The following is a 13792-nucleotide window of genomic DNA, read 5'->3' on the forward strand; positions in this document are numbered from 1 at the left end:
TAATCATCTTCCATTTTATCGTTAATGATGGATCTGCCGTTAGCGCATCACTTTAGACATTGTTAAGATACAGCAGTGTCGTCGCCTGGTTACACGGAAGGAAGCTAGACAACATTGCGAAAAAAAAAAAAAAAAAAAAAAAGAGCAACATTACGAAAAATCGAACATCTCAGTTGTTAGATAAGGTGAAAAAAAAATGGAGGAGGTGAAATACGAAGTATTCATGAAAATTCATTAAACATCGAAGTTAGGAGTTTGAAGATTCATATCTTTAAAGTAAACATTCGAATCCAATTTTGCACTTTTTAAGTCTCCCAATTTTGACATCTTGAATGCAGCGATGCTAAAGCACTTGCAGGCATTTGTAACATTTTTCATCCCTGACTTGTCTTTTATTCGCTTCTTTTCAAACATCCCCAAGGCGTATTCTGAGGACCGGAATGACTTGAAATTTGGAATGAGATTTCGCTTCCACGGTTTACCTTTTTTTTTCTCTCTTTTTTTTTTTTTTTAATATTTTACTAGTGAGCTAGCAACAACGCACTTCCTGATCTTACAGCCATTTAATGTTCTTACGATCAAAACGCCCCAGGAATACCTCCACTCCATTACCTCATACGTTTTTATAAAGACACTTTGGAGAGAAAAAATAATTAACCCAGACGATACCTGAGGACACTTCGTTTTCCTAGAGCTAAATACTTAACCCCGTACTTTACGACATGGCGTTGAAATGAAGAGTAATCATCGGGTTAGGAATAACCTATAAATGACGCTTGATACTACTATTTAGGTAGAGGAAAAATTTAGAAGCAAATCGTGCTCAAAAAACACGGAAAGAAGAACAAGAAAATATTATAATAATTACGTAACAAAACTGATAATCTGGGGTGGGGGAAAGACTGGGTACAAAAATGCCAAGTTAAACGAAAAATATTTAAGGACACGAATTTAAGTATCATTTCTAGCTTCGAAATAGTTCGGTAGTATGCACAGGATTGAACCCTAATCATTTTTATACGGCACTACGGGATTCCTCCCTTTGCCCTCAAACTCTTGGCTACTTTGCTATTCTCCAAAATCAAAACACAAAAAGATTTTCTTCTTTCAAAGTTGTAGCTGTCATAGTTTGAAATGAAACATTAATAGTTTGTAGTTGTTGGCCGATTGGTTAGCGTATTCGCTCTCCAGCCAAATGGTTGCGAGTTCGAACCCCGCCGTGGGCATGGATGTCTGTGAAAATCTAGTCGTGGATGGTGGTGGGCAGTAGTCGGTGTAGATGATGATGGTAGGTGATGAGTCTTTGGAATCTTTGGAGGTGTCATAATAATAATTAATACACCTTGAAAACGTTAACCATAAGAAGAGATTATTCATTGGAGTACTTTCTACAAACTAAAACTGTAAATTTACAAACTAGTCGAACCTATTCTCCAAAACATTTTTCTTTCTCTTCTCAAACGTGAAAAGAAATGAAAGGATAATCCATCATTATCACGCTTTTCAAGGATTTAGGCCAAGAGTGGTCTGTTCAGGTTTTAGAAGTCATCGTTGAATCTCTTTAGAGGACGTCTTGGTTTTATATGACAAAACAAAAAGACAAACAAAGAATAATCGCAGCTGAAATGAAGTTTATGAGAAAAACTGCCAAGTATACTCCATTCGATCACAAAAGAACAAAGAAATTATGAAAGAATTAAACCAAATTCAAACCAACCAGGAATCAGTAATAGAAAAAATTTAAAAAATATAAACATAAATGATGGAACGCGTTGAAAGAATGAAAGGATAATGATTATGTCAAAAAAAAAAAAAAAGCAGAATTCAAGGTTCTGAAGCAAGTGTCAGTAACAACAATCTCAAGTGATAAAATTTAAAAAAAAGTTTTTTTTTTTTTAATTTTATTTTTCAGTTTCACGAACTGCTGCAATTCGTAAAACTGAAAAATGTGTACGCTGTTGAATTTTTTTTTTTGAAACTCCAGCTGGTACTTAATTCATAATCCATTTTAAGGTTTTATTTTAGAAAAGGTTTATTTTTTCCGAACAAATCGTGGCTTTAATATAATTACAGTAATGAATTTCTTCAGTTAAATTTCTTTTTGGGAGTGAAATGGATACTTCTCATTGCGTTCACGAAGAAGCAACTCAGGCTATGAGGCCTGTGCAATTCTATCCGTTACCCGCACGTGTGTTTGCCTTTTCTGTGGAATGAAAAACCTCTTAAACTTCGTATAAGACCGACTAACTAGTTGAAAAGCCTCGATAAAGGTTCTTCGCGTCCTGGACAGATTCGAACCCAGTCTTTCCAACCAACAGGTATCGCTGAAACCGACTGAGCTGAGGAGGCTCTCTGTTTAAGGTGTGCTGGCTGATTTTTTTTAGGTTCAGTGAATGTGAATATTGCTTCAGCCATGTTCACCTGATTACGGATGTAAAATTTTATAAAACGTGAAAAAAAAAAAACGACATGCAGGAATTTCATTCATTTTAGAACTGTCTCAAAGTATTTGCGTTTTAAAAGTGCATAAAAATGCGTTGAAGAACGAAAGTGGGAATAGGGTTGTGTATGTAAAGAAAACACATAACTAAAGCGACTGTAAACGGGCGCTCAAAAGTGAGTGAAGAGTTAGAAACTCCACCTGACAGAGATGAACCAAACAGAAAGATGTTCGTTACCACAGCATAAAGTGAAGTCACCGACGAGGAATATTTAAATACTGCGAAATCGGGATCGTTGGAATTCAGCGGAGCAAGGACGTCCACCAACATGACCCAAGGCAACTACTTAAGTTTGCTGAAATATCGCGCTATTTGGGGGACTGCGCACGTGGTTTGGCTGCAAACAACACACGAGAGTAGCTGTTGAAACAAACCAAACCCACCGTCAGCAAACTCGGAAGTTTTGAAGCAAATTCAGGCTGTCAAAGAATTGACTAAATGCGACAGCATAAAGACTAAATTGACTAACTAATTGACTAAATGCGAAGAATAAAAGAAGTACTCGAAGTTGCATCCCATCTAAAAATAAATAAGTAAAAAATCGGCTAAACGGAGTGTAGAAAGCAGGATGGAGTGGAAATAATCCAAAGTTCGTTTTTTTTTTTTTTTTTTTTTTTTTTTTTAATCACAATGCAGTCTCCATAAAGGGAGGAAAGAGATCGTAACACTTGATACTTTTAGCTTTAGTGAGATACGGAATTAAGATTAAGAATTTGATTTCGGGATAATATAGAATCATAGTCGTAAGTGTGTGAGTGGCTCAAACGGATGTGAATTTTCATGAAAAGTTCCTCGATGATACAATGCGATTTAGCTTAAGGATATTTTATTTAGTTTAGAATCTTCAATAGCCAGCCTGGTTATACAAATAACTTGCTCATTCTCGACAATACTAAACAGTCCTTTCCGCATTTACTTCACGTCGGCGAAGGTTCGTGTATTCGCGGGTCAAACCTGTACAATCTCTGATGTTGAAATGTCGAATGACATGGTCAGCACAGATGACACTTCAGTACAGTGGCACACCCAGGATTTAATCTTGGAGGGGGCCGAGTACTCAAGATTTAACTTGGGGGGGGGCGAGTTGAGTAGATGATTTGAGAATACGCGCACTACGCATTGCATACGACCTATGACTGAGCATCTGCAGTGATCGCCAATACATTATACCCATGATCTCTGGCCCAGCTCGGGCAAACAAAGCATCGCCCGAACACTTCTTCGTTCGCCTTGCGTTCGTTGTTAACGCAAGGCGAACGAAGGCCGTGATTGCCGAGAGTCAGAGGGTATTCCCACCTTATGTTACCGCTGATTCATAAGTAGTATAGAAAGAGAAGACACGACACAACATAAATAAAATAAAAAAGAATTTTAATTAGGAAAAGATTTTTGAAAATGTTTCTAGTCTTTTTTCCTTTTTTCTTTTTTTTTTTGGGGGGGGGCCCTTTTCCCCTCCTTGTGTGCGCCAATGCTTCAGTATATCCGGATGCTGGGACGTGTAATGGAAGGTAGAATGCGATGTTCGTATCTCTGAGAGACACTCGCAAATAAGTTTTAAAATCGAAACATCTGAGTGGTTTGACACGTGAGCCATCATCTTTATGGACGACATTTAATAATAATAATAAAAATCATTTCAATGTCGCCACTATTGGCGATTAATCATTTGTACCTGATCTGGTTCCCTTCGCTTGTCTTTCCATGTAATCATTAATGACTTTAATCCTTAGCAATTTTCTGGGTTCGAATCTCATACGCGAATGTTTTACGAACGTGTTTAAGCATGGATTCGTTTCGTCGCTTGGTGTGAGAACAGCGACACGCTGTGGTGAAGACGGAAGCCTCCGAAAAACACTTTTCAGAACAGGATGTCCGGATTATCTACCCGGAAGTAATGATTATTCGGCAATTCAATGACCGCTTCTTTGTGTTCGCTTCCCTCATCTGTGGCTTCGTAGCCTTAACGGCTTCGAGTCATTTCAGCCCACCCAACCCAATCTGCGTTCACCAAAGTTAAATTCCGCTATCATCTTTCCTTTTCCTTGCCGCATAACGAAAATGACGCCGTAAGTGTCTTTGGTTCCTGCTTAGCTGGTTTCCTCGCAAAATAGACTTTGCTGTATTTGTTAATAAACAAAAAGTGTGTTCGCACTAATTTCTCGCGAGATCTTTATCTGCGCGATGTTACAATCAGCACACAGAATTTTATTTTTGCAAATATCTTGACGAACTCGAAAATGCACTTCCAAATTACTAATGGATTCGATGTGAAGTTTTAGATAATCTTATTTTATCTTTATTGCGCTTAATTTTTAATTTACACGCGCTTATTATTGCTATCAACTCATGCAAGCACAAATACTGATAATGCGTTTAATCAGAAGCGATGTTGAATCTCTCCTGATAATAAGTAATCGCTTTAGCTTACAACCTTGCATTTTCGGATCCCAACCACAGTTAAACACCGTTTGCATTCATTTTTTTTTTTTTTTTGAAAGTAAATGAATCAGTACGCAAGTACTGCTCAGGCCAGCTGCATATCAAAATTGCTTATTTAGAAACAGCGGCTTAAAAGTGATAGGTGTGTTCCATTTAGGCTTATCAGCTTTTTATTTTGATTATTATTATTTTTTACGCGCAGTGTTAAGACAGCTCCCATTGGGAAACATCCACAACACATTATTTGTTTTCGACTTCGACATGGTTTGCGGCTCATGAAATATGAAGGTCGTGAAGGTAACTAGGACTCTCAAAGAAAACGAATCTCGTAGAATTAGAAATATCTTCCTGTTGGCAAGCTCACTAATGTGCTTTGTTGCCAATCGCCATGCTGTTGCTATGGCCTTTACTTATTCTATAATCATTAGCTCATCGTGAGACTCTTTAATTTAGGTGTTTGCATGCTGATCATTAATATGATTATTATTAGTATTATTATTAATACCACGTGATTACTTTAAAGTTTTCGGTGCTTCTTTCTGCTCAAAGGCCAATTCACAAGGCAACATAGTGTTGAAGTACCTGAACCAGTGGCATAGCTCGGGGGATGCGGAGTGGGCGATCAGCACCGGGCGGCACTTTTTTCGGGGTTTTCACGTGAACCACAATTTTATTTTTCGACGTTTCTTTTATTTATGTTAACTTAGTAATTTTTATTACTTAATTAATAATTAGTTTTTAACAACTATACTTACAATAAAATAAATAAAATATAACAAAACTGTTACATTTCCCTTCATACTATAATTCAAATTCTTTAAAAAAAAAAATAATAAATAAAACGCATGGTATAGCGATTGAAAACTATTCAGGACGAGTTTATAGAAATTTGGGGAGAAAAAGTAAGAAATAAAGTTAGCGAGCAAGTACAAGAAGCAAAGTATTTTTCTATGATATTCGACAGCACCCCCTGATATTTCTCATAAGGATCAAACTAGCCAAGTTTTACGCTACGTTATGATCGGATGGGTCCGCGCGGTTAGCCTAGTGGCTGTGCGCTTCGCCACCATATGCCTTGGGAAGGAGTATCCTCGGTTCGATTCCCGTCGACGACGCGAGGAGTTTCATAGCCAACTTAGCCAGTCTTGTGCGTGTGGACAGCAGGGTGGTTTTTTCCACCAGCTTATCTGGGGTTTTTCATCCCACAAGCAAGCAAACCGGCCCCGTGAATAACACACACAGGCTGTAGGATATAGTAATCATAGGATATAGTACGGCAAGTGAGGCAACGGAAACCACTTTGCTCATAATCATTTCCCTAGATGGTGGCATATATAGCTATCCCCAAACAGCCGTAAGGCTAAATACTATCAATCAATGATCGATGGAAATAAAATGATGGTTGCGGAATCATTTGTTGATTTCATTGAAACAAAAGGTAAAACCGCCGAGGATATTTTAACTGTGATTTAGCAAAAATGACAAAACGATGGAATTGATATTCAGAATTGTAGAAGACAAGCACGTGAGAGATGCTGTTGTGATGGCTGCTCTACATACTGGCATTCACAGATGCATCAAGGAAATTAATGGAAAAGCAGAATTTGTCCCATGTACAAAATCACTCGCTGAGTTTGCACGCAGCTTTTGTTGCTGTGAATTCTGTTATTGCCTTTTTTTGGAACTGTGGAGCGTCTGTTCACGTTTTTTTCTTTCTCAACCCATCGTTTGGGTATTCTGACTTCAGTCACTGGTCAAAGTGTCAAGCGTGTAGTAGAAACTCGGTGGAGTGCACGGGGAGATGCTGTGAGTGATGTAAAAAAAATTACTCCAAATCTTAAGTGCTGTAGAACATGTAACTGTGAAGAAGACAACAGTTACCAGGTCAGATGCTGGCCTGCTGCTTGTTGCGTGACAATCGTTTTCTTACCTGTGCTTTCTTGGCCTGTGGGTATCCGTCCTTCTAGAAATTAACGACATACAAGTCTACCTCCAAACCAAAGGATTGCATATAGTACAATGTGACATAAACCTCGAGGCTTTAAAAGCAATTTTAACTGAAAATAGGGATGAATTAGTTAACAATTCAGTAGCTTACGCCTGAGAAATTTGTGATGATCTGGGAACAGTCATGGATCGTCGGTGTAGAAAGAAGAAACTGATGGCAGGTGAAGAATCACGAGATGCTGAATTGTCATACGGAACTAAGTTGAGGAGAGAGATGTTTTTTTTTTTTTTTTTTCACTGGACAGAGCGATCCAAGAAGTCGGCATGTCATTTCAACAGCTTCATGTTCTTGCTGAAAAATATGTCTTTCTTACTCCATCGAATCTTTTGAATGATAAATACGAACGTCAACTAAATCATGATCACGATGACATTAATAAGGAAGAGTTCCTGTTTGAGAGAAAAAGACTTCAGAGTTTTATTCTGTTTGCTGCTATGCAAGATGAAACCGAGACGTGGAAGGACGGTCCCCTTGAACTTTTAAAGTTTATTCTAAAATAGAGTCTCGAGAACTGAGTGCAAAATATTGTAATACTGCCGCGAATTTTCCTCACAATTGCTGTAAGTGTTAGTAGTTGGGAGAGGAATTTTTCTAAATTAAAATTGATTAAGAATTATCTAAAATCTACAATGAGTACCTTGCGTTTAAAACATCTTGCCATACTGTCTATAGAAGCAAATGAGTGATGAAAGAGACTTCGACAAAGTGATCGACGATTTTGCTAACAGAAAAGCAGTTTACACCTACCGGTAAAAAGAGCGTTGAAAGGTATCTGCGTTATTTAATAATAAAAGCAGTAATAATTTCATGATATGGTTAAATTGACTGACAATCATCGGGTAGTAAGTAACCAAAATTAGCGAGAGGGGAAAGAATGAGCAGCAATGGGACATAACGTCATCGCGTTACAGCTGCGGTATCGCAGTAATTAAAGAAAATGTAACGACAAGGACTGAAACTTCTATTAAGCCAGCCCATAATATGTGCCGTGTAATAGTTTCAGTCTAAATACCTCCCACCCGTGAGTGTGTCAGTGACATCATTCACCTCCCCTTCCCCCCGACAACACAAGTCTTACTGCGTACAAACAAGTGGTCCGCATCTTAATCCCAGGAAATGAAAACGTTCGCTAGCGTTTAGCTTTCAAGGTGAATTTCATTCCTTCGTTATGACACTACCATCCTGCTTGTTGGAGGCTTGAAGTGGCTTGAAGAGATTTATGGTTGATCTTTAGTAGTAGAATTTCAGATCCACAGCACTTATAATTTGTACACTAAATGTATGATAAGTTTACAACGTTCGCCTGATAGTATTCTCTCTCACACACATGAAATGATTTATTATTATAATCATCATCATCATCAAATTCCTGCCATGTACCCTCAAGGGGGTGTACAGGATATGATAGTACTACATGAAAAAGATTACATCATTCCTACCTTCCTATCTACAATTTTCCTCCAAATCAGTCTGTTACTTGTCAAGACTCCAACATTATCAGATCTTATATTTCTATCGTCTAAGGCACTTTGTACCGTATCAATCCACCTATATCTTGGTCTTCCTCTGGGTCGTTTTCCTGCCACCTGGCAGAGAACACTTGTTTTGCTAATCTTTCCTCGCCCATTCTGTTTAAGTGACCATACCACCTGAGATTAGCTCTGCTAACGCATTCCTGGATGCTGACAATGTCAAGTTCTTTCCTAACATCATCGTTTTTAATATGATATTGCCATTGATGCCTTCTATTCACGCCTATAATCTTTCTCAGGACTCTCATATCTGCGGTCTCTAGTCTTTGGTCAAGTGTCTTACTTCTGACCCAGCTCTCAGATCCATAAGTTAAAACTGGTTTGAACACTGTCTTGTATACAGCTAATTTAGTGTTCTGACTAATTTCTCTCTTATTCCATATGAATTTATTCAATTGACTTCCCACTGTACCAGCTTTGCTGATTCTGTTGTCTATTTCTATATTTAATTTAAGATCTTCACTAAAAATCGTGCCTAAGTAGCTGAAATGTTTTACTTGTTCCACAGGTTCTCCATTCACAACACAGTTGACATTTTCAATGATTCTGCCTATTTTCATTGTCTTTGCCTTTTTATTCCAGACCTTCATACCATATCTATTACAACAGTTATTCAATTTAGACAGAGACTCTTGCAGACTTTTAGCGGATTTATTGATAAGTATAACATCGTCCGCATAAAGCAAAGAGCTCACATTAACATCTCCAATTTTGATATCAGTTTTAATACCACTTTCCTTCATAATGGGATACATATATACATATAGATAATGAATAACAGAGGGGATAATGTACATCCTTGTCTCACACCAGATTTAACATTAAACCATCTTCCTGTACTTCCTTCAATTCTATCTGCTGATTTACAACCTCAAATAAAGACTAAGTATTGCTTGATATAATGCCCCATTGACACCATATAACTGCAGCGTATTGAATAGCCTCTCTCTTGGCACCTTGTCATATGCTTTTTCCAGATCTACAAAACTCAAATAGAGATCTTTGTTATATTCCCATGATTTCTCCACTATTTGTCGTAAAGTGAAGATCTGATCCCGACAGCCTCTATTTGGCCTGAATCCAGCTTGTTCTTCACCAACCTTTTCTTCCACAATTCTTTTCAACCATTTATCAAGTATACTTGCGTAGATCTTGCCAGGAATACTCAGTAGGGAAATACCTCTGTAATTCTCACATTCAGTTTTATTTCCCTTTTTATATATGGGTGCTATGAGAGCTCTATTCCAATCGTCTGGAATTCGTCCATCTGTCCAGGCTTTCTGAACTATGCAGTGCAGCCACTGTAAGACTTTTATGTCTCCATACTTGAGCATTTCTGGTCGAATATCATCTACTCCTGCTGCCTTTCCACATTTCAAGCCTTAGATGGCTTTTTCTACTTCAAGTATGGATATGTATTCCTGACTGCATACCTGGTCAGTGTTTTTTTTTTTTATCACTGTGCTGTCATCACTGCTTGTTTCATTTAGCAGTTTTTCAAAGTAATTACTCCATACTTCAAGGATATCTTTTTCTTCCGTTTTGATATCACCTTTGTCATCTCTAATTCCTTTTACAGCACTCTTTCCTCCATTCCTAAGCTTCTTCAACAACTTCCAGAATATCTTACCACCTTATTGATATTTATTTTCTATGTTCTTGCCAAAGTCCTCCCATGACTTTTGTTTAGCTAGTTTTACACACTGTTTAGCGTTCTTGCATTTGTCTCTGTATTCTCTAAGAGCACAAGCTGACTTATTTGCCTGGAACTTTTGATATGCTTTCTTCTTTTCGTTCACTGCTTCTTTAACTTCCTGTGTCCACCAGGGAGTTCTAATTTTTCTATTCTTGCAGACAACTTGACCACATGCCTCTCTGGCAGAATCAATCAGGGCTTTCTTCTAGGCTTGCCACTGAATCTCCAAGGATTGATTCCTGTTCTTAAACTCATTAAGTCTACAGTTCACATCTGAGAGCTTCTCACCTTTTATTTCCTTTAAAACTTTCTTACATGTTATTCTTTTCAATATGAAATTCAATTTTATCCTGCTCAAGACTAAATAGTGATCACTTCCAATTTCAAATCCTCTGTATGCTCTGGTGTCCTGTTCCAGGGAGAAAACATCACTATCAACAATAACATAGTCAATGAGACTTTTCTTATTCCTTGCTTCTTCTCTGCATGCGATTTTGTGTACATTTTTATGTTGGAACATGGTGTTCGTAATAACCAGTCCATGTCCTGAGCAGAAATCCAACAGATATTTGCCATTATTATTAGCTTTGCTCTTTTCTCCAAATTTTCTCAAAATATTTTTGTGTGTCTCACAATCATTTCCTACTCTGCTATTTAGATCTCCAACAAGGATCAACTTTTCATTTTTCATTGTGTCAGTTGCTTTCTCTAAAGCCTCAAAAAATTCCTCCACTTCTACCTTAGTAGAACCTTCTGTGGGACCATAGGCACAAATAAGTCTCATTGTCCAGTTCCCCATTCTCATATTTGCCCACATTACTCTACTTGAGACTGACTGCCATTCAAGAAGATTAGCCTCGTATTTTGTGTTGAATACTATGGCTACTCCTTTTCCTTGATTGTCATTGTCTGAATATAACATTTTGTATTTATTGCTCAGAAAGATCTCGCCAGTTTTGGTCTTTTTTGTTTCAGTCACCCCTATTATGTCGATCTGGTACTTATCTAATTCCTCAGCTAGCTCATTTCTTTGCCATTCAGGCTTCTTATGTTGATAGTGATGTTGAGTTTGGGCAGAATTTCTACAACATAGATAACAGTAATCAAGAACTACAGTATCTTAATTCTGTCCTTCCAAAAAACGGCCTACAATGGAACATTAGTCAAACAATTCCCACATTTCAACCTCCAAAACAATCAGAAGAACAATTAAACCAAGAGTATAAAAGAAAGGCGATCCTCCCATATATACGGTGTCACATAAAATAGCAAGATTGCTTCGCCAACTAAACTTAAAGGTCGCCTTCTACCCAAATAACAACAACAGCTTTGATAACTTGAAACCGCCTAAACCTCTACACCCGCCACTCCAAAAACCAGGTGTCTACAAGATCAGTTGCAATCGTGGTCTACACTACATGGGACAGACTGGCAGATCTGGTGAGATATGCGATCGGAACACTTCCAGGACATTGAGAATGAAAGAAAGAACAAATTAAGGCTGGCAGCGCATACAACGGAAATAAAATAAACTGAAACGCTCCACATTGATTACTATTTTTACTCCAAGTGTTCAAAGAATCAGCTGAAATGATGAAACATCCTCTAAAGTGTAACAAAAAAACGAAGGATGATTTTACATCAGCTCTGGTCTTCATTAATCAGCTTATTAATTCTTCGTTAATCAAATCACGAACCAGCAGTCAGCGTAACAGCGCATGCGCATTTTCCATTGTTTCGACGTTTTCAAATATCTTTCACTTCAAGTGTTAACTGTTATTATGATTCCTAGTTTTTCGTTTATTCATATTATTGCAGTAAAACAAAGTATTTCAGGAAATTAGTCGAAATAAAAACAGTGTCTAACTGTGTTTGTGGTTTAATACCGAGTAAAATATTTCTAGAATGTCCACAGAAGCCTGCGCAATGAGATTTTACTTTCTGTCACTTGAGAATATACGTACAAAACGATTTAGAAAAAAATTCCATAAAGAAAAAAATTCCATAAGTCAAACCATCAACGACAAGCGCATCACCAAGAACCGTATTGTGGCTTTTCACGCCGAGTGACAAACCACCGCTCCTCACTTGCAATTCCGCACACCCAGTGGTCTCTTCGCTTAATAACACTTCGGGATTCAATTTTGACATGTTTTAATGTACGAAATGCGTTGTTCCCCCCCCCCCCTTTTTTTTTTTTAATGTGACTTCAACCTACGAAAGGCTCTAAACCTATAATACATCTTTGCCGTGGGTGGATTACTAATTTATTTTATTTTATTTTTATGTTTTGTATTTATTATATTTTACACAGTTCGTAAACCCAGAGCGAGAGACCACACATGTGGAACTTTCTCTAGCCACCAATAAGCGGGGCTGTGGTCTCCCACTGACAATCCCAAACATCCGTGCTCACTGCAGGATTCGAAACCACCGCCTGTTTGGATTGGAGAGCGAATACGCTAACCACTCGTCCAATCAGTTTTTTCGAACATTCCTCACCGCTCTTGGTGGAGAGGGGTCAATCCGGTCAGAAATGAAGTGTAATGAAGTATAAAGGACAGGGAACTCAAGTCTCTGCTCGTGTTGTCTGGTAGTATCTGTATTAAACAAAGGTCTCAATTCTGGACGTGAATGAGATGATCCACAATCACTCGTCGCTGGAAATTCGGCTTCTCTCTCTGAAAGGGTGGAACCTCACTGTCAGAGGGCTTTTTATCGGTTCATTCTTAAATAAGTTAGACTAGAAGTCAAATCCGACTTCACAGACTCAGCACTAATCGAAGTTGAACCAACACAACCTTATGCTAGTTTATAGAAGATGAAAAAAACACGTACGCACCCAAAATTTACCAGTGCGTAATTTATTTAACTCAAGTTTAATCTTAATATGTAAAAATAATTAGTAAAACCGTTGCTTTTATGTGAACGCAGAAAACAACTTGAACAAAATCATGAAATTATTTCAATGAAAACGATGAGAAAAGCAGCTGCCGATAGCATCTCGTGGAATCCTATAAGGACCCCTTTTCTTCCCTCCTCAGACTTCGTTTCCACTTCTTGAGCAAATCTTCCCGAAAACTGAAAAAAACGTTAAATGCGCGAACGCGAGGTCGTGTTCCGGTCGAACTTCTTACCTGTTAACAAGAGCGTTCTTTCTGCGGCCATTTCGGGTGCCTGAAGAAATCCTCGAGACCAATAATCCCCCTGAGCGAAATCCACGTCCGATTCGTTCACCTGTGCAATAATCACTGAAGATGTTCGCTTTCTCCGAGTCTTCGCGTGCGTGACTATCCTCGTACGTATGCAGCGGGGTCACCCCGCTTGTCCACGTGTCATACAAGTTAGACGGGTGGGGTTTACTACCCCCGGCAGATGAGAGAAAGTAGGCAGATGGGCGGATCATTCAGAACGATTCTCAATACGCAGCCCACATACCTCGCATCCCTCCGTAATAGACAGCGCTTCCCTCCCCATCTGTTGTGCAACGGCTTCCTGCCCTTCAGCATTGCTCACCATCGTTGAATGAGACGCAAATCTTACGAGAGGATTTGTCAACACAACAAATTACTCAACATCATTGTTTTCATTTGACTGAATTAAACTGGTAGAACTA

The 13792-nt window shown here is 38.3% G+C and overlaps 1 protein-coding gene across 1 annotated transcript in view; it reads right to left on the bottom strand.

Annotated features, from left to right (window-relative positions):
* Window positions 1-13402, bottom strand: part of LOC150093416 (uncharacterized) — a 50686-nt gene extending 37284 nt beyond the window's left edge. The window contains exon 1 of the mRNA XM_090413916.1: window positions 13314-13402. Coding sequence (XP_090270042.1) covers window positions 13314-13344 — 31 coding nt within the window. The 5' untranslated portion in view covers window positions 13345-13402. The remainder of the gene's footprint in view (window positions 1-13313) is intronic.
* Between the last annotated feature and the right edge of the window lie 390 nt (window positions 13403-13792).

This window comes from Typopeltis vanoorti, chromosome 24 (genome assembly GCF_054136105.1).
Source record: "Typopeltis vanoorti isolate ZY-2024b chromosome 24, IOZ_Tvanoo_1.0, whole genome shotgun sequence".
Lineage (NCBI taxonomy): Eukaryota > Metazoa > Arthropoda > Arachnida > Uropygi > Thelyphonidae > Typopeltis > Typopeltis vanoorti.